Source organism: Acartia tonsa, chromosome 14 (genome assembly GCF_053477335.1).
Source record: "Acartia tonsa isolate MP-2025a chromosome 14, ASM5347733v1, whole genome shotgun sequence".
NCBI classification, from domain to species: Eukaryota; Metazoa; Arthropoda; class Copepoda; order Calanoida; family Acartiidae; genus Acartia; species Acartia tonsa.
In genome coordinates this window covers 12,056,954-12,078,108 of record NC_137273.1, presented here as the reverse complement: position 1 = coordinate 12,078,108, position 21,155 = coordinate 12,056,954, and the positions used below count along the sequence as shown (strand labels likewise).

Here is a 21,155-nt window from a genome sequence, read left to right as displayed (position 1 = left end):
GGGGGGGGGTGTCTCCTTCTACTCCAGGAGTCTTATGTCAAAACTCTAAGCAACTATGACTAGGTAATCTATAAATCAATTAAAGAAAAGTGGGATTTGAGAGATTTCGCAATTCTAGTTTTTTTTTGACACTATTTTCCTGACTGCTGAAGATAACATTGATATGAGCACTGGTTGGAGCCTTTTGAATAAATGGATACATCCGGAATTTTTTGTCGTCAGGCTTCTTCAGATTTGAGATTATATCGTCTTTACATAATCTAAAAAAGATGCGCAGCATAAGCGTAAATTTCATCCTAATAGATGTAGATATACGTGGAAATTATGACAGGATAATAATAAATTCGTTTTGATTTAAAGATCCATGTTTTATTGGCAGCACTGGAAGTGTCATGGACAGGTGGCAGCACTAAATAATTTAAAGATCCAGCTCTACTAACTGTTTGCGGCTAGGAGCGGAGTCACTAGAATTTTAAAAATACCTTTGAAAAATTTGGTTGATAAACTGTACAGATTCGATGCAATCCTTAAAGCACTTATCTGGACCTTTTTGATGCTGAACACACATTTCATTTCTTAATTAAACGCTAGATTTAATAGATGTATTATCTACATAGTTAACCACAGGACCAATTTGGTTCTTTTTCCTTGTAAAATTAACTTAAATATACCAAGATTTCTGACTATCATCTTGAGGGTTAGGATAACCCCTCATTCTTGGCAAAAAAACACCAAGATAAAAAAAAAGAAATTGAGGAATACCAGGGGATAAGCCCCTAGAGGCTAGGTGCAAAGCAAATATATTCTTATAAAAACAATATGTAAATTGAGTCACGTAGTATTGAGCTATAATAATGTATGAAATGTATTCCTGTATTCCAAGTACTTCATTCACAGCAACACTGTTTATTTTAATATCCATAATTATACAAGTCAACCTCAAGAATCATAAATACTGATGAAGGGCCCAAATCACCACCAAAAAAAAAATAAAAGGGACAGAATCAACCTGACCATTTTCAAGCTATATACCCAAGGGAAATAATTTTTAATGGAGGCTCAATTTCTCTTCAATTAACCTATCCCTGTATTCCATATACTATGCCAACAGTTAGCAGCCAAGAGTGTCACTTAGGTCAACTTGAAAAACTAAGGAAATGTCCCTGTTAAAATCCATTTTAAACTTGTCCATGATGGAGGTCATCACGAAGACATCGTCGAAGGAGTAACCGAACTTGGCAAAGTACTTCGGACTGAAAAAGAACAAGAATTTTTACGTCAATTCTTTATAATAAAGTAAAAGGATGTTTGTTTGTGAGTCTGCCTGTCAGTGCAGAAGGATCCCGCTAACCGCTGAACTGATATGGTTCTGATTACAGGGTAGGTTCTGGGAAGATTTATAAACTATTTTGAGGGAGGGTTTCCGAACCCTCCCAAGAGAATTCGCACCTAAATAAATAAGTAGAGAAGGGGGGGGGGGGGGGGGGGGGGGTTCTGTGCTCGAATAAAGGGAAACCGCAGGACAGGACTATTGAAGCATGTTGTACTTACTTGTTTGGTTGGAAAAGGAACTTGTACATGAGATTACAGATGGTGTCATTGTACACAACCAGAACAACTCGAGTGTTGCTAAATTATTATCAGTTTAATTGCATTTTGTTAAGAAGATTTATAGACGTCCAAAATGGGAAGAAAACGGGTGTTTACCCCCCCCCCCCCTTCCCAACCCCCTTCTTTAAACTTTAAAACTCCTCATTTTACCCCCTCAAATTTTACAACAATGAAATACAATAAATTATACCATTTAAACATATGAAACCCCTCATTTTATCCCTCTTATAAAAATGCTTGAACATCCATAATGTTCTAATTTCCCTTTTCATTGGTATTGTAATGATTTACACATTTGACACAAGCCAATTGAAAAAAAAGAGTTCTTAATCATAAAAATTAAGTGGTCCAGTATTAAACAGCGTTTAAAAGAAGTTGCGGTATATACTATTACCTAGTGGTCAAGAATTAAATAACTTTTAGGAAGCTAAATCTGATTTTCAGCTTTTCTGGGATGTCTAAATATGTACTAAATGCTTTGATTTCAAGATCTTAACAATTATCTCATTCTTATCAGGGAAGGAGGTAACATGCCATTAGGCTGTTTATTACACTAGTCCACAAAGTTTTATAATAACCTTTTCTTATTCTTCGGCTTAACAAATGTGGGGACTTTAATTAAATTTTGTTGGTTATTTAATTCAGTTCAATGTCCAAACATGTCAACCAAAAAATTGGGGCAATTTTGTGAATCATCCTTGGGGATGTGCATCAATTTATTCATTGTCTTATCCCTTTAGATCCCTGCATCCTTATTACTCATTACTAATAAATAAATAGGCAATAACTGATTCCTGTCATTTTTTTTAAGATCCTTGACGAATTTGTCAATACATGCATGAGCCAAAGCAACAGTCTCAATATAAATTGTTTTATAGTTCTTCCTGATGTGACTATACTCTCCATTCTCCTCACTAAAATAAAAATTAAATACAAGGACAATTGAAATGTGTCCATACGTTAGGAGGAACAAAGTGAATTATAGAGTAGAATCGTGTTAGGAACCTTCATCAGGAAGTGCCTAGTTCAGCACCGAAAAAATTCCCCCTCCCATCATTTGTCTGTTTATAAATATTTAGGTTAGGTTAGGTTATATTTGATACTGGGTGGCCCCACAGGGATATGATAACAGTTAAAGGTCCCCCGTAGGGATCGGGCACGGGAAAAAACATCCCCTATATTTTCACATTTTATAAGAAAAAAAAAGTGAGGGTGTGGGTTTAACTTTAAGTGAATGCACTAGGAAATTTATACCTAAAAATCTTCAAAAGCAGCTGAGAAAAAATCCTAACCTGCAGTTGATGGCCTGCTTGTGAGCCTCTGGCATAGATTGCAATTGAATTTTGTTACCCACTGGCATAAACTGAGAAAGGTCAGATTTTTGGCGCCAAATTTTTATATTTCATCTTATTTTTGCTTTCATTTCATGGATGGAATTTGGGAACTTAATCCATTAATTTTGATGGATATGATTTTAAAAAGTTTGCATTTGCATCATAAATAATGTAGAAAAATCCAGTAATTTTCAGGGATTAGATAACCCCAGTTAATGGCATTAAATATAAACATCAACAAAATTGAGCTGATTCTTTATTTTAAATTAGAACCCTTTTCTTGAAATTTTATGAAGCGTAATTTTTGGGCGCCAAAAAACTTGCTATTGATTGGGCAGGTCCATTGGATGGTTTGTATAGACAGGCAAGCTGGTGCAGGAAAGGCGGCCTTGCACCGCTTTGCACTATCTGCATATCCATAAACACCTAGCAAAAATAAGTGTTTTGTAAGGGATTCAGAAATATAAAGTTTTATCATAGTTATTTTTTTTAATAATTATATTTTAAAACGTTGAAAAAAAAGTCACTTACATATTTATAAGTCAACTCTGAATTTTTCTTTTTTGCCCCTGTTGCTCCATCACCAGCTTCAGATTTTCTTTTATTTTTATTCAGAGAGTATACATTAGCGCTATTTTTATCTGTAGCAGCTGTTGCTGTTTTGGTGGGAGTTGAAGTTGTTTTAGCGGGAGTAGTTGTTGTTTTGGCAGGAGCTGTTGATGTTTTGGCGGGAGATGCTGCTGTTTTACCGCTATTGTTATCATTTGCTGATGCAGATTGTCCTTGTTCAAGTTTCTTTTGGACAGCATCTGCGGCCTGAAACATAAGTAATGAAATCCCTCCGTAGGTTAGATCCATTTTCAGGAAATAAAAATAAATGAATATAATTACACAACCTTCTAACCTTCACTTATTATAAAGTAGGTATTTTCTAGCCTAAAAATTCAGAAAAAAATAGTTCTTAGAACAATATTATTTTTAAAACTAACAATTACCTTGAGTTTTGTCAACAAATCCGCAGGAACAGTACCTTTGTCTTTGAAACTAGCCACTGCTGACCTAATATTCAAATCATTAACACAGTAGAGGACATGTATTTCTATAAAGAAATATTTTTCTTAAACTTTTCAGCCTATCAGAATTAGTACCATTCATTATCACAGTAGAGGACATGTATTTCTAAGAAGAAATGTTTTTCTTAAACTTTTCAGCCTATCAGAATTAGTACCATTCATTATCACAGTAGAGGACATGTATTTCTAAGAAGAAATGTTTTTCTTAAACTTTTCAGCCTATCAGAATTAGTACCATTCATTATCACAGTAGAGGACATGTATTTCTAAGAAGAAATGTTTTTCTTAAACTTTTCAGCCTATCAGAATTAGTACCATTCATTATCACAGTAGAGGACATGTATTTCTAAGAAGAAATGTTTTTCTTAAACTTTTCAGCCTATCAGAATTAGTACCATTCATTATCACAGTAGAGGACATGTATTTCTAAGAAGAAATGTTTTTCTTAAACTTTTCAGCCTATCAGAATTAGTACCATTCATTATCACAGTAGAGGACATGTACTTCTAAGAAGAAATGTTTTTCTTAAACTATTCAGCCTATCAGAATTAGTACCATTGTTGAGACGAAATGAATAAATGATAAAATACACAAAAACTAAGCTGTAGCTAATTGTTAATAGCATAGAAATATTATAATCTTTTTTAAAAATAATAATTTACAATTGATTACCTTAAAGTTTCATCATTGACCAAGTCTTCGGTTTTGGTGACGGGGCTCTTACAGTTAGGATTCCAACAAATTCTCTTAGATGTCACCTGGATCAATTAAATGTACAAAGTAAATTATAGAGTATATTACAATGTTTTAAAATCAAGTTCTTTCATTCGTTGTATTAAAAACTTAGATGTGGTCAAACTTTTTATCCAATAATTTTAATCTACGGAATCCTAGGGGATTGTACAACAAATAATCTTTCATTGTCTTATCCCGTAATGTTCCTGGTACATCGCGTGGCCGCTGCTATTTCGACATAAGTAAAAAGAGGTTGCTAGAGAAAAAAATTCTGGCATAATTCCCGGTGTTTTCGGGAGCGTAACTTAAACAAAAGCCATACCTCTTTCGTCGCACAGGCTCTACAAGCTCTGGCATTGCAACACTGTAAAGATACTCCCCTCTTACACAACTCATTACAAACCTGTACAAAAATTATGATCAATTTTTCGGGGGAAAAAAACTTTACAATTCCTTGGTTTCATGTAATTTTAAATGGGGTTGGCAATCCGAATCCATAATCCTGAATCCGTTTTTTAATAGCGGATTCGGATTCTTAATTGGTAGGCTAAAATTAGCGTCTTAAGTTTTTCTTTCAACTCCGCCTTTTTGAAGGCAAAGATTATCATCATTATATATATCTTTTAAAATCTGGTTCGATTATCAGAAGTGAATTATAGAGAACACCAAGAACATTAATTTTTAGGACATATGTAATTGTAGCACTTAATTTTTTTAATTTAAAAAAAAGCCTTTTAAAATACCTATTCAAATCCGGAATCCGCCAAAAATAAGAATCCGGAATCCGCGGGAATCCGCCTTTTTTAAATGGATTCTTGTAAGAATTCAAATCCGAATCCGGTCTAAAAATTTGACGGATTGCTATCTCTAATTTTAACAATATGTTAATAAACACACTCTTCTCGAATTTGACTATTTCAGATATACCCTCCACTTGTGGAATTATTTTTGAGCGAGGCAACTATTTAATAATTTCTACCTGACAAGTCAGAAGTTTCTTTAATTCTTCTGACATTTTTATTCCTCAATTCATATCTGAAACAAACTTTAGAAATCAATCGTTAACAGGTACAAAAATAATCATTTCATAAAAGCCTTCCACTAGCAGTATTCTCATTGGTCAATATTTTGGCGGGAAAATACTGAATCAGCTTCTTTCATAATGCCTTCAATGTTTGCGGGAAAATATTGAGTCAGCTGATATCTTAATGCCTTCTTTGCCCAATATCTTCTTTATAGCCATAACCTAAAAGTTTATTAGTAGTTAGGTAACTATAAGCTTGATCTCTAGCCCACAGTTAATGTTTTTCCTTAGCATGGATGGGAAAACACCACAATATTAAATGTTTGTGCAAAAAACTTGGCAAAGGTAAGTTCAGTTTAAAAAATTGAACCAAGAATAAGTTAATATTGGTGTAAAACATCCTGTTCTGACAAACAATTTTAAGTGACAATTTCCCCACAACTCACTTCCTTCTTCCCCCCCCCTGCTTACCCACTTCCCTTTAATTACAGTTCAAAACAAGTTTCACGTCAACATTTTACCACAAAAATATGAAAAATTTTAGCAATTTTAAATGTAATTATTTTGCCACTAAAAATGAGGAACTTTAAATGGTGACATATCATAATTACACAAAAAAAAACATATTTAAAATTTGCCTGTAGAAGGTGGGGGTTGAGAAAAATTTGAGGATTGAGGGTACTGCGAATCATACATCTGTCTGTTATTATGACTAACATTTCTAATTTAGCAGAATATAACTTTTATTGCATAAATCCCAAACAAACTTTCAGCAAGGTAATAAGGGCGCTTGAGATTTTTGTTAAAAATAATATAGGTATGAGTGATAAAATTCCACAAGAAAATACTTTTTAAGAGTTGATATCGGTGGGTTCTTTTGACAAACTGATGTAAGAATTAAATCATTATTCCCAGTTTTCAACTAGAGGCTTTGCCCCCAGCATCTTGGAGCTCTATAGAGTAGAAACACGCTAGAAAAACGGCCTAAAACCATCCTAAGAAAAAAATATAAACAAAATCTGCCCTGGACCTATTTGAAGTTTCCCTGTGATTGAGAACTCAATCGGTTTATTACTTATTGAAATATTAACCTTCACACAAAAAATTCTTTCTACTTCTAATAGGATAATCTAGTCATACATGATTTTCTTATTTCTGTACAGCAGAGGGGGGGGGGGGATTATATAAAGGCAATAAAGTTATATAAATATTCCTTGAATTCGAAAAATCCTCATCATATTTGTTCCTGCTCCCTCCTTGAGTTGTGTCTTTATCATACCAGTCTTCACCCTTACTTCTCTTCTAAAAGAATAAGTTCATCAAATCATGGATAGAAAACGAAGTAGCGGGTTTCGTCGTATTTTCACAGTAGCTTTTCTCATATTTCTAACCCATGCGAGGGGGCTCTAACCCTGCAGGGCCAATTTCTTAACCCTGCGGGACAATCATTAACATTAACCTAACCTAACCTCTAATAATAACCTATCAAAAGCTAGTGTGAAAATACGACGAAACCCGCTACTGCATCATCTTTCCATGATATAGTTTACCTAAATCAAATTTAGTCATTTTAATAATAAATGACAATAACGTCCACTAACAACAGAGATTTACCAAAAATAAATATTTATTACAGTGGAAGTCAGCCTTATGTGTATATTTATTGGAGATATTAACAAATAATGTAAAAGTATCGCGTTTAAAAACCTAAAAACACAGTTAATCGAACAAAAGTAGAACTCTAAAGTCACATTTTTACTTCTTTTTTAGTTGAAAACACAATTCAACTTTTATTTTTATAAACCTGGGGGGTATAAATCAATATAGCTTTATTTAAATCTATTACTACCCTCAAATTTTTACAGCTTATCACAAGCATACAGATTCACAGAAATTCAACAATATATTTGTTGTCCTATCCCTATTTCCCTGCTGTTAAATTTTACTGACCTGATGTTGATGATAACTATCTGTATCCTCATATAGGTCCGATCTTCCAATTGTTTTTCTCCTTAACAGATTTTTAGCCAATTTTGGTTGGAGGATTTTTAAAATAAAAATAGAAAAATACAAGACACTTGTGTTTATAAGAGACTATCCATAGAAAAAGCAGTTCAAACATAAAAAAAATTATTAAATAATAAAGGGATAAGAAAATGGCAGATATATTGATGTACTGATTATACAACAAAATTACCCATTATGTTGATTACAATTAGTCGTTGAAAAACTTTAGTCACTCAACTTAATAAACCAACCAATCAAAATTAATTAGAAGTCCTTCAAGTTTTAAGCTAACGAAAAAAGAAAAAGTTATCATAAATCTTTCGGGACTAAAAAACAAGCCATTGTCCCCTCCCTCTCTGATTAAATAATAAAGAAAAAAATAATATTAAAAGGCAAGTAACGCAATAATAAAAGCTTAAACGTTACTGTAAATGGATAATTAACAACATTATGACAAAATGCTAGGCGTCTTTTATCCTTTAAAAACCTTTATTTAACAAGAACAAATAAATGCATAGCCTTACCTATCATCTCTGTCATATTCTCTACTCATTGACCCTTGATTGCCACTAAAATTAAATATTTGTTTATGTATGGTTTCCTGATAAACTTAATAGATGTATCTAGGGTTTGGCTCTTAATATCTTGAATAAATAAGGTATAATGTAAGAAGTAAATTTATAAATTGTAAAAGAAGGTTTGATTTTTTTCTTTGTACTAGTGGCAGCGCCCATAGCATCTACAGACTCTGAATTGAACAAAATAGCCTCAAACCATCCAAGACTTAATGTATATCTAAAATAGTCTAAAACCACCCTAAGACTTATGTGAAGCTTCCAAAAGACGAAGAACTCAATAAGTGCAGTGGTTATTGAAAACTTAAGCTTCAGAAAACCTTACTACTTTTTATAATAGGACTAGTGGCTGGGTAACTAGTTAAAAAGGGGGAGGCGGGTGTGACACTTTTTAAAACCAAAGCTAAAAGTCAAAGGGTATCATTTTTTAATCAAACATATTTCTTTTCACAAAAATTACAAGTGACAGGTGAAAATATTAAGAAAATGAGTTGTCTGAGATTATTTAAAATTGACGGCAAACGGCGGTTTTTGGCAATAGGATCCGTCACACCGCCGTTTCATCACAGTTCCACATTGTTCCTCTTTAAAGCGACTGCTGTGCTAAAGAGGACTATCCACGAACGAGAGCACATGATTCTAAGTACCTTCCAGCATTGATCCTAAGTATTTTCTTTCAGAATATAATAGGTCACCATATATTATTAATATATTGACGAGAAAATTTATGTTTCACCATGTTTTTTTTAGGTATTTTAATTGATTTTGAAAACTTTTATGAAGCTAATTCTTTTAATAAAATGGATATTTGATGATACATATGCGAATACTGGTGTTATATAGATTGTAAATTAATCCATATTAGCATTAATTTAAACATACATATGAGATATAGTAAATGTGCTTTTGACTATTTTTAAATTTTTATCATTTGACAACATGGACAATTAAAGACACCCCGAACTCAACAAAACGTTTGATAGAATTTTAACGAAAAATGGTGGACATTTTTTTACTTTTCTTCAACTTGAAGTGGTGAAACATAAATTTTTTCGTCAATATATTAATTATTGATAGTGACCTATTATATTCTGAAAGAAAATACTCAGGATCAATTCTGGAAGGTACTTAGAATCACTTGCTCTTGTTCGTGGATAGTCCTCTTTCAGTGCTGTCTCTCCTTGTTTAATTTAGTTTCTTTGGATTTTAGATTTAAAAAGTGTCACACCATCCGCCCCCTCCCTTTAACATACAATTTTCTTTTATAAATGTCTTTACCTTCTGTCTAAATCCTGTCTTCTCATTCCCAGATCACTAACATCAACAGTTTCTATAAAAACAAGATTGGTTTTCATCAAATCTGATGCATTTCTGAATTAAAAGATTACTGTTCTTTCATGAACATACAAATACATACAACCACGCATAGCTTTTAAGCCCCAGAATATCAAAAATAGACGAAAACAATATTAAAATAGACAGACAGACAAACATTCTTTTGGACAGACAAACGTCTTTGAGACTACTGTTTTGGAGGTCCCTACTAGCGCCATCCAAATGACGAGAAACCGGGTCTGACATCTGATTAGGGATAATACATCAGATATTTTGAGAATAGTCATACTAAAACATTTCACGCTTCGTTTTTTATTAAATGAATAAGTTGGGGTACAATGTTTGGCACTTTCGATATAAGTAAATGATAATAAAAAACCCATAGAATGCGATAATAACTTCAGAAAAATCGAAGAAAATAGTTTTCATACTTAATTAACGTTTTTAAGTTTTTCTTCAAAAAGTTTAGATAAGATGCCTTTAAATGTCGTCTATGATTTTGTCAGGGATAAAAATGTAACTTTAAAATAAGAATTACAACATATTTTTTCAATTAGTACAAAGTAAAATTTTGAACATTTTATTGGTCAGTATATTTTTTAAAATGTGAAGTAGAAACCTGAATATTTTATCATGAAAATTGTGTTATGATTTGATTGTCTGCTAGCTTACAAGAAAAAAGATACTGACAGTACTTGTTGGTTCTTTAAAAAAAATTACGTAGATTACTTTCAGAACCCCTCTTTTTGCAACGTTATTTCAATAGAACAGAGCCGTAGTCTTAGTGTACTCAATATCTAGACAGCCAACCATTGTTTTAGAACTGTTCAATTTTTTTAACTTCTGATAAAAACAGAATTAATGGTATTTTTGTAAATATTATACCTCCAAGAAATGGCTATACTTCCCAATCATATGTTGTGTGATATTCAAGAGGAATTATTTTGATATAATGTCATTAAAATATTCGTTGAAAAAAGTGCTATTCTAGCTTATACTTCACATTTTAATGTGTATGATAATTCAAATAAAAGATAATGAAGATTTATAATATTTAATTGTTATAATTATAAAGAAAAACCTGGAAACAGTAAAAAACTGACTTTATTTTATTGACGTAGGGAAAATTTTGTCAAATATTTGAATAAAAAAACAATATAAAACAAAATAAACTATTTTTAATATAGTCACAAAAAGGCTTAATGAGTTTAGGAAATATTTCATTCACTAATCATGTCATTTAAACTCTATTACACAGAATACAGTGTAAAAAGATGTTCTCGTTTTAATTTTAAGTAATTTCAAATGCATTTTAATACCTTTTAATGATTTATTTTTTTAAACATCTTTTTATAAAATGTTATTGATTTTTGAAGTTATATATTAGAATGTTTTTAAATTTTGTTAACATTTTGTTTTAAATGCAGAAAATTGGTAATTCTAAACATTCAAAAAATGATTTTATTAAATTTTCATCACTTAAATTGCATGTTTAATGAAATTTTCAACTGATAATTCGAGAAAAATCGTTTAAGTTTTATTATATTTTACTTTGAATTGTTAAAAAAATATATTATTGTCAAAAAAGGAGAAGTTATGTTTTCCTCAAAAAAAGACCAAAAACATGAAAATTAACACGTGTAATGAGAATTTTTTTCTTTCAGGTTTAATTTTAAGTAATTATTGATATTTTTTGTAAAAAGGATTTTATATAAAAAGTTTTAAAACTCGAGTTAAGTAGTTGTGCTAAAAAAGGTTGCGAATTTATGCAATTTTCTTGCAAAAAAAATTTTCTAGGATTTTAAAAATAGCAAAGGGTGTTATTAGACGTACTTACAGATACAATTGCTAAGTCATTTTGGCCAAACACTAAAATAAAGTTTTTACATCTGAGGGTCCACCCGTGATTTCTTTACCTTCTCTAGTTGTATCTCATCCCTTTACATAAGAACACTATAACAACTTAACAAGAGTGTAAAATCAACATATTTACCTATTCGTTTTTCTTGGGATCTTGAGTAATCCTCCCGACTACCATATATTTCATCCCTGCTACCATAGATTTCATCCCTCTCTCTGCTGCCGTAAACATCATCCCTGTCATGATAAAGAAGTCTTTTCATGATTGAGATTTCATTATTTTTTTAGCAGCTACTTTGACGATTTTTGAAAAAAAAGAAAAATGTTGACTGTTACATTAAATAAATCTAGGAGGTTTCAACCAACAATTTCATTTCTTACATTAAGCTTTTAATAGCAGGTGAAATTTTAAAAATGATATTGATTGGAAAGAATGGCTTACCTATTGTTAAAAGTACTAACCTCAATAAGGACGATTATGGAAGCAGAGAGATAAAAAAAATGCGCTAAAATGCTAAATCTATTGCATAGCCCAAATAAAGGTATGCAAACAACCAAGCATAAAAACATATCAAACATTAAAAAAATTCATTTAATTCCTGTCAATATAATCTTCCTCCTTCCTTTCTCCATAATTATATGCTTCATTTTTCTTATTTCTCCTAACAAACTTCCGGTTTCGTTTCTTTTTTAAAGCTGGAGGATTTTCCAGTTCTGCAGTCTTGTTTTGTTTCCTGTTGTTCTGCTTTGCTAAATGCTCTGCATCCTCGCGTCTTTTCTGTAATAACAAGGATGACAACATAAAAGCAAAACTCTAAAAACTTGTAGTGTGTCATAACTGATTAAACAGAATTTAAATGTATAAGTCTAAACAAAATTGTGCGTAAATTTGTTGAAACAGCTGCTTAAATACAGTATACTGTTTAATGACATGCTTACATTTTAAGACTGATTTATAGAGATACTTCGCTAATAACATTTACCTTGTTTTAATAGGAATCATCATTCCAAATGTCAGATTAATAGGATAATTATATCACATAATTCAAAAAATGGACTTAAGGACACTCTGGTACCTAACAATTATGGAGTTGTTAAGCTTTCTTATTCGTACCTAACTACAATAGGAATCTCCATGCCGAGTTTGAGTTCTTTAGGACCATTCTAAGATGGCTAAATTAATGATAAGATCAATCCGTTACGGATAACCGGCCGGACGAACTGACCCTAATGAAAAGTTTTAAATTAATCAATTGGATTACCTTAACAAATGGATCTATCAGGAAATCATTGACATCAATTTCATGCTGGAAAGCCTGAATCAGCACCTCGCTGAAGTTTGATTGATTGATAGGTGTCGCCAATCCAATTGTGTTCCCGGCATTCAGCGTAAAATCTTCGCCTGTGCTTGTTAGGATTAACCTGCTCAAAATACTTTGATAGATTTTTTTACACATTAATTAAACAAAAACAAAAAATATTTGTATTTATTATTTCAGAAAAAAGTTATATGTTCTATCTAAATCCATGGATTTTTTTTAACTAATCTTAAATAAACTCACCTGGCTAAATTTGAGTTGTCTTTGACAGGGCAGAATATCTGATTTACAATTTTTAAACCCTTAAACAAAAGCATTTTTATTTGTGGATAAGTGTTCAACATATGACATTAAAAATAAAAATTAATTCTGTTTTGTAAGGCACATAACAACATTAGTAAAAACAAGGTTAATACAAAACATATGGTTTGAACAGAAATTGGAATGCACGGTTATAGCAATTAAATATCCAAGGACGACAATCCGAATTCATTTCCTATGTCCCAAATTTTGGACAAAAACAAAAAATCCGGTCTTCTTGTAAAGTTGGATTATTGGCTCGGATTCATCCAGTAATTAAATCCGTTACGGATAAACTGTCATTTATTAGACATTCAGAATTATCAAGGAAATACTAAATGTTATTTAATTTGCTTTTGCAATGAAAGACGACTTATTATAGATTTTTGTGTGTATAAATTGATTTGTTATTTTTTTATGAAATTACCTTATATTGTGAAGTAGAATATGCAGCCATGAATGTTGAAAAAACAGAAATAGAAACATCTTCATTTACGTTTTTGTTTTGGCCAACAGGTTTTAACTTCACTAGAACTGATTTCAGTATGTTTCTCTAAAATATAAGACTCGGATATTTTTTGTTAACATACCATTTGTAGCAGTTGTCAAATACTTATAATTTCACTATGAATGACTATAAAAACGTTTAATAAATATCTTAAAAATGTGAAACTTTAAAGCTTTATTAAACAGCTTAGACGCCTTTTTATAATTTAGACTAGAAACCTCTCAATTTTGTATTTCTTCTGATTTTAATTATTCAATTAGTTGAAAACTTTACCCTGATAGCAACATTACTGTGTTTCTGTTCCAATATATCAGCCACAACTAGGTCAAACTTGCGGGTGTTGTCTTTAACAGATATGTCCTCTTCAGATTTCTCAGTAAACTCAAGAATCTCTTTATCTACAATTATAATTTAATGTGATGAACAGTCAAACGCATAAACAGTCAACCGCCAGCCAAATCTTAGCCTAACATTAGCAGAAGCCTCAACTATTATAACATATACAGCAGCCTTGATTTTAGTTAAAAATTACAAATATTCGATGTATCAACTATCAATAGACATCAGTGAATGAAATGGCAGCAAAAAATCTTTCTTTGGGATTTCTTAACAAGATCTTGCCTTTTAAAAATTATGAGGATGTGGAAAATGTTTAAAGAATTTTACCAGGAAATGTACAGCAGAGCTCAGTATGTGAATATTCTTATATGCTACTATTGGCTGCGCCCCTAGCATCTGAGGGATCCGTATTCGAATAATGGATGGGGAGAAAAATAGTACAAACCCTTACCAAAACTTATACAAAAAAACTAAAATAGCCTAAAACCATTCCAGGACCTATATGAAGATTCACCTTAATGGAGCGATCTATTGTTTAAGTGGTTATGAATATCTGAGCCGATACAGATCAAAGAAACCTTACTGTTTTACATAATAGAATGGATATATCTCATCCCTCATGAAAACACTAGAGACAACACAAGAACAGAAATCTACTTGCACTAACCTGGATCCAAAACTCTGGCATATACATCCAGTTCATTATCAACATATCCCTTGTCCTGGACATAGTCACTGTCACTCAAATCAGTTATATCTGCATCATTAGCATGTTCAGTGATTTTATCAATCTAATAGGAAAAGAATATGAGTTTGATCATAAACAATGAAATCCTTCCATTTTTATAAATAAAGGTCCAAACTTTAAAGGAGAGGACATTGGACTATAAATTACACTAGTACCCAAAGTTTAATGACATCGTTATTTTATTAGTTGGCTCAAAACTTGGGTACTTTTACTGAATTTTTCAAACACCCAGTGTCCAAAATTTTTTCCCATAAATAATCTTAATTTACAGAATGAGTAATTTTGTTTATCATCATTAAGGTTGTATATTAAGTTATTGTTCATTGTTAATCCCTTAAGATCCCTGGTACGTTCGACTGTTTAATATAAATGACCTAAAATTTTATCATTTAGTTTATATTGTTAAACAATCTACTAAAAATTGACGATACTGTCCTTTTGAAAGAAATTTTTATTTTACTGTTGCGATATAATGTAAATAATGGTCATTATTTAATAAATAAAGGACCTTATTTAATAAATAATTAAAATCACTAACATTCCTTTGATTTTATCATTAAATTGGAATACAACCAGAGCAAAGTAGACATTATTATAAGTGTACAGAGTACAGGAGCCAGAGGCTGTGTAGAAGTCCAGTATTTTCCCTTTATAGGATATACTCTTCGTATCTTCCTAGATAAAATAATACTCTTTGTATCTTTGTAAATGAATTTTTAAATCATAATCTAAAAATGGAAAAATTTTCTCGTCCATATAGGTTGCTGACACAGTCATCAGATATTATCAATTCGTTCCTCCATAGTCAGGGGAGTGGATGGGGTAAAGTAACTAGGGAAAAGGGGAGTATGGATATATTAGCCAGCTGGGATAAATATTTCATCAGTGTATGCGAGAAACTACCACAATATTCATGTATTCTATATTCAAAGATGAATGACAATCCATCTTTGGATCTTATGAAATGACAATTTTGTAGACCAAAGTTAAAAATTTTAATTTTATTTTGTCTTTTTGGAAAAAATATTCAGCTCACTTTGAGATCTTTAAATTTAACAATCACAGGCTGGTTGCATCGAAACATTCCATTTCTATAATAAAAGAAAATAAAAAAGACACATGATTAACAAGACAATAACAAAAAATCAAGAATAACAATGTCAATAAAGCAGTAGGTATAAATAATGAGAAAAACTTGAAAAAGTTAAAAGGACAACATGACTATAACTTCATTTTATTTGAGAAATCTTCATGTTAATGTAGAGTAGTAATGTACGGCTAAAGGGGGGGGGGGCGAAAGTGACACTTTTTGAAACCAAAACTAAAAGTCAAAGGTACTCAACTAAAAAAAAGAGTTACAGGTCTGAGATTTTGCATGGCAGTTGCTTTATAGGAGTACAATATGGAACTGTGAAAAAACGGCGGCGCAACCGCCTAAAACCGCCGAGAAAAGGCAAAAAAAAATTCGGCGGGAAACGGCGGTTTTCGGCAGTTGCGCCGCCGTTTCTTCACAGTTCCATATTGTACTCCTATACAGCAACTGCCATGCAAAATCTCAGACCTGTAACTCTTTTTTTAGTTGAGTTCCTTTGTTGACTTTTAGTTTTGGTTACAAAAAGTGTCACTTTCGCCCCCCCCCCCTTTAGTAGAATTTTAAAAAATGCTATGAAAAATATGATTTACCCAAATGCAGTAACACAGTTAGTATTTGTAGACTCCAATGTTGAACAAACTTTTTTATAACACTCCCTGACAATTCATTATATTTAACTTTTCTAAGATTCCTAGGTAGCGCAGCAATAGACACAGCAACAGAAACATTATCTATTGCTATTTGATAAAGCAATACTTAAATTTGGGTACTTTAAACTATAACATAAGATAACTATTTATATTTTGAGGATTAAAGAATTATCTTCAGTCAGCGAGTAATTCGAGGAAGGAAGGGGACATTGGGCTGTTTGTTTTACTAGTCCTCAATATTTTCTTAATAATTTTTCTTACTCATTGGCTCTATCTACATATTTTGCGACTTTCTTTGAATTTTGATTGTTTGGTTTATCAAGTTGGGTGTCCAAACTATTTAACCACTAATTGTTATCTGCAGAAGGGGCAAGTTTGTGTATTATCATTGGGGATGTTCATCAATTAATTTGCCTTTGTCTTATCCCTTTAGATCCCTGAAGTAATTTTATAATTTTGGTAATATGTAATATGTACATATATAAAAACAAATCTTCCACGGTACAACCATCACATTTATATTTTTTTTGTTCTATTGGTATATGTTATATGATTTTCCCAACTCTGATGACATCACGCGCTTGACAGTAGAGCATTAAATAAAACTATCAAGCTTAAAGTAAAAATATTCCTAGGTAAAGGATGTTGTTCCTCTTTCCAGTCAAAACGACTAAAATCAACCTAAAAGCGTAAGACTTATTATTTCATTGAAAAAAATACCATTTATTTGAAACCTTTTAAAATTATTTCTAAAGAAAGAGAACGCGAGTTTCATTATTTTAGTTTTGACATATCTTTGCAAAATAGTCTTAAACTCGAGGACAAATCAATACAAGATTTAGCAAGACAGATTATATTGTTGTTTTTGTATTGGCTGCTCCTGATTCATTTTAGTGTACTGGGTCGTCATCTCTTAATTTGGGGGGGGGGGGGGGCTTATGGCGGGAGCTCTGGAGGGGGGCGTTGAAGAGGAGGAAGGAAATAAATCTTGGGTGAGAGGATAGGAAGACATCTACAAAGATGGGATTTTGCCAGAGGTCAATAAGATGGGCAGCTGTGTGAAAGAGAAGCATTGATGGAGTGGAGGTAACTTTGGAGCTTAGGATAGTGGAGACGGTGCCTGGGTTGTATTAGGGGGTGGGGGTGGTTAAGAACAGGGTTAGGGGGGAAGTAATTGATGGCTTGGGTGACAGATTTCATATGAATAAATATGAGAAAAAACTTACTCGTATACTAGAGAGCAGAAGGTATTTTGGTTGGCTGTTCCATAACAATCTTGGATAGCTGACCTATGTAAAAAAAATCTAACAAGGATGATAGCTTCCATAAAATCTAAGAACAACAATTAAGTAAAAAAAATATAAACAATCATCTAACATAGAAAATCCATAAATAGTTTACAATATAGAATATTTACTATGAGCGTATTGATAATGAGGGATTTAGTACCTTTAGAAAAACTACATTTGCCCTGTCGCCCAAGGAATCCCCATTCCCCAGTCAAAATATCATTAACAACTTCAACCATATAAAACTATAGTGTCAGAAATCACAAGTTTTAATAAACGTAGAGATCATAGATAACTAAACATTAAACAAATATTAAACATATCGTCATAGCTTGTTTACCTGGATTCTAGGTATCCTATCAAAGTCGGGTTTTAATGGATAAAAATCCTCCTCTTTTTTCTGAGACTCAACAAAAAGTTGTCTCAAAAGCTCTGCCAGTTTGTCACAAGAATATACTCGAATCTAAAATCATATAAAACTTTAGTTCTAGGATTTTGTGCTATGATTTTTCGGGAGGAAAAATATACTCGTACCTAAGGTTTTATTCTCTCATTCGTTGGCTAAAAAAAGCTTTGTCCACTTTTTTGACTGGTTGATACGAACTAGCAGTGTTCAAACTTTTCAACAAAAAAGTTTAATCTAGAGAAGGGTAATATTCAATTAAGATCCTTGCATCAGTTATATAGATATTTCAGACAGACTAATAGACAAACCTACCCTCATTAATTGTAGAATAAATATGCATTAAAAAAACTGACCTTTACATCTAGAAGTTTGTCTATAGCTTTAAAGCAAAAGTCTTTTGCTTTTTCGTTCACTAGGTATATGAAAAGATAATTTTCACACAAGTAAAAAAACATTATGTTTATTTTGTAAGTTGATTACAATTAAGGCAAAAATTTTATATTAATATTCATAAGCATCATTCTGGAATACAATCTTCAAAACTAATGGCTACGCTCCTAGAGGCCTCTAGGGGCACTTTATAAGAAAGGTGGGGATGAGTCGACCCATTTAAAAACAAGACAAATTTTTTGGAAGGTAATTTTTTCTATGAAAAGCTATATTGTAAATGAAAACTAATAAAGTCCAGCAGTATTAGTACAGTACAGTACAGTCCAGTACAGACAAACACTCATACAAACACAGACATACTGTTACTTTTACATAAAGATAATATGTAGATATTTAAATTGAAATATTACAACAAAAAAAAAACAAATTATGTTAATATATTTTAAGAGAAAATGATCATTTATTCCTTTGTATTTATAGTGTTCATAAATGACAATACTCTGTACAATCTTCTTGAACTCCTATTTAGATGATGTAACTTGGATTGTAAGTAAAAATTTTTATAAAATAAACTTAATTTTTGTCATTTAATGGGTTAGCTGACAATTAATTGAGGGATTGGGAAGATGATGGGATTTAATTTTGGTCCTTAATCCACTTTGTTTATTTAATCTTTGTTTATCCCCAGTAAAAGTTTAATTTAACAAGTATAGATGTACTGACCCCAAATATAGAAAATCTTCGCTTTAAAAGCCAGGTGAAAATCAAGGCAATCCAAGATCAAAATTCCTGAGCCAAAGTAGGATTCTCTTTAAATGCTGCGGCTAACTCGTGGTATTCCGCGGTACTGTAAAATACTGAAATCCAGATTGTTTAGATATTTCATTTTTGTAAGAGGTAAGACGTTTGTAGGATTTGGTTTATTCATGGATGAGACAATAGACGATAAATTGAAATATTTCCCCAATTATTGGCTGAAAACTTTACACTCTTACGTTTGAAAAGTAACCGAAGTTTTGAAGCCTACGAATAAGATAAATGGTTATAAAACTTTGGGTACCAGTGGAATTTACAGTCAAGTTTCCCTATTCCTATCTCTAAGTTTGTCTCTACAAAATATTAGACTCCTATTATCTAAGATGTGTTAATACCTTTCACGTTTTCAAAAAAGTAAGAGTATATATACTGTTCATGACATAAAAAATATGTATAGTGTAGCTGCGCTACTTGAAGATATCTAAATACCTAGAGTGACTGCATTTTCTTTGCTCTCCTTCTTTATAAAGTTGATAAATTCTTGTAATATATCAGAACAACAATCTTAAAAGACACACTGATACTAAGATATGACATTGCAAAATGAATTTCTCTTATCCTTAATAAAGATAATATAAAGAGAGGGAGGCGGAAGTGACACTTTTTGAAACCAAAACTAAAAGTCAAAGGAACTCAACTAAATAAAGAGTTACAGCTCTGAGATTTGACATGGCTGTTGCTTCAAAGAGGTACAATATGGAACTGTGAAGAAACGGCGGCGGAAAATGGCGAGAAAATAAAAAAAAATCGTTGGGAAACGGCAATTTTCGGCGATAGCGGCGATTTTACTACATTGAAATTGTAATTATTTCACACCGTTACAGACGGACGGGCATACAAAAACTTAGTGTAAGTTATCGAAACGTTTACAAAATACTTTGTGCCAAAAAATACCAGGGGTGTATATTCTGCACAAGATTTATTTTTTTTCCCCGGCTACAAATTTTTTTATTTTTTTCCCCCCTAGTTTTTTTCTCACCAATTAGGGGGGAAAATGGAAAAATATTTAAAGAACTCTATTTTATTTATTTTATCCCTCCTACCACACATTTTTTTAGTTTTTTTTCCACCAAGGAGGGGGGGAAATGGAAAAATGTTTTCAGTTTTCTTAATTTTTACATTTTTTTCCCCTCCAACCACATATTTTTTATTCCCCCCCCCCCCCCTGAGCCGGGGATCCCATGCAGAATATACACCCCTGAAAAATACTTGTCTTACCTAACCTTACATCCCCCTCTTTGCGAAACCAAGGCTTTTCCGACTCCACATCTCTAAATAAAGATAAGATTGTACCGTAAAGTAAGATATTTTAAACAACCTTGCGATAAATGGGCTGCCAAGTCTTGATTACTACCTAATGGTAATAGGTTCATCAGCTTTAGGTTTTGATTTATATAGGGTATAAATTGCCCTAAACATAATACATGATCTGATAAGAAAAATTTAGACATTTTTTTTTGAAAAAATCCTTTTACCTCCACTTCAAATACTGTAATAAAAGATGACTGGCATACTGCTTCAAAGGTCCAGGTTTGCTGACCAGATGAACCTGCTCTGAGGTTCCACTATTGTAACAGCCAATCTGAACAAAGATAAATACAATGATAGGAACCGCTATCTTTTTTATAATCTGAAAAATAATTTAAATAAGATCTTCACCTGAATTATTCTTCTGATTGAACAATATCGCAGTGTTTGAGTTGAGACATAAATCTGACAGATTACATATTTTATTTTCTCTCT

General features: G+C 31.9%; 2 protein-coding genes across 2 annotated transcripts in view; both read right to left on the bottom strand.

The window, feature by feature from the left end:
• Positions 1–79: 79 nt before the first annotated feature.
• LOC145306421 (uncharacterized) lies at positions 80–5,800 on the bottom strand. The gene is made up of 13 exons (XM_080148516.1): positions 5,733–5,800; positions 5,076–5,156; positions 4,691–4,776; positions 3,941–4,004; positions 3,477–3,761; positions 3,270–3,371; positions 2,904–2,974; positions 2,408–2,525; positions 1,552–1,631; positions 1,169–1,253; positions 875–907; positions 483–559; positions 80–260 (listed from the first exon to the last, which is right to left on the bottom strand). Exons 1-13 carry the CDS (start codon positions 5,766–5,768, stop codon positions 80–82), a joined length of 1,299 nt encoding a protein of 432 aa, XP_080004642.1. The 5' UTR covers positions 5,769–5,800.
• The window catches only part of LOC145305741 (uncharacterized), a 15,782-nt gene continuing 414 nt past the window's right edge, over positions 5,788–21,155 (bottom strand). The window contains exons 2-27 of the mRNA XM_080147513.1: positions 21,072–21,127; positions 20,888–20,994; positions 20,631–20,683; positions 19,842–19,916; positions 19,388–19,453; positions 19,065–19,119; positions 18,560–18,620; positions 18,141–18,263; positions 17,738–17,800; positions 17,145–17,192; positions 16,452–16,519; positions 15,805–15,859; positions 15,313–15,443; positions 14,688–14,779; positions 13,955–14,079; positions 13,601–13,726; positions 13,117–13,175; positions 12,817–12,976; positions 12,160–12,332; positions 11,688–11,797; positions 9,638–9,689; positions 8,309–8,353; positions 7,728–7,788; positions 6,993–7,079; positions 6,416–6,500; positions 5,788–5,999 (exon numbers count right to left, since the gene is read on the bottom strand). Coding sequence (XP_080003639.1) covers positions 5,959–5,999; positions 6,416–6,500; positions 6,993–7,079; positions 7,728–7,788; positions 8,309–8,353; positions 9,638–9,689; positions 11,688–11,797; positions 12,160–12,332; positions 12,817–12,976; positions 13,117–13,175; positions 13,601–13,726; positions 13,955–14,079; positions 14,688–14,779; positions 15,313–15,443; positions 15,805–15,859; positions 16,452–16,519; positions 17,145–17,192; positions 17,738–17,800; positions 18,141–18,263; positions 18,560–18,620; positions 19,065–19,119; positions 19,388–19,453; positions 19,842–19,916; positions 20,631–20,683; positions 20,888–20,994; positions 21,072–21,127 — 2,177 coding nt within the window. The 3' untranslated portion in view covers positions 5,788–5,958. The remainder of the gene's footprint in view (positions 6,000–6,415; positions 6,501–6,992; positions 7,080–7,727; positions 7,789–8,308; positions 8,354–9,637; positions 9,690–11,687; positions 11,798–12,159; positions 12,333–12,816; positions 12,977–13,116; positions 13,176–13,600; positions 13,727–13,954; positions 14,080–14,687; positions 14,780–15,312; positions 15,444–15,804; positions 15,860–16,451; positions 16,520–17,144; positions 17,193–17,737; positions 17,801–18,140; positions 18,264–18,559; positions 18,621–19,064; positions 19,120–19,387; positions 19,454–19,841; positions 19,917–20,630; positions 20,684–20,887; positions 20,995–21,071; positions 21,128–21,155) is intronic.

Bases quoted from the DNA above. Each gene is read 5' to 3' on its own strand.
- LOC145306421 (XM_080148516.1), bottom strand. From the start codon at position 5,768: ATGTCAGAAGAATTAAAGAAACTTCTGACTTGTCAG. The intron at 4,005-4,690 runs GTAATCAATTGT...TTTGAATATTAG, and splicing joins GTCAATGATGAAACTTTAAG to GTCAGCAGTGGCTAGTTTCA. The intron at 560-874 runs CAGGAATACATT...GAAATGTGTGTT, and splicing joins TGAATGAAGTACTTGGAATA to CAGCATCAAAAAGGTCCAGA.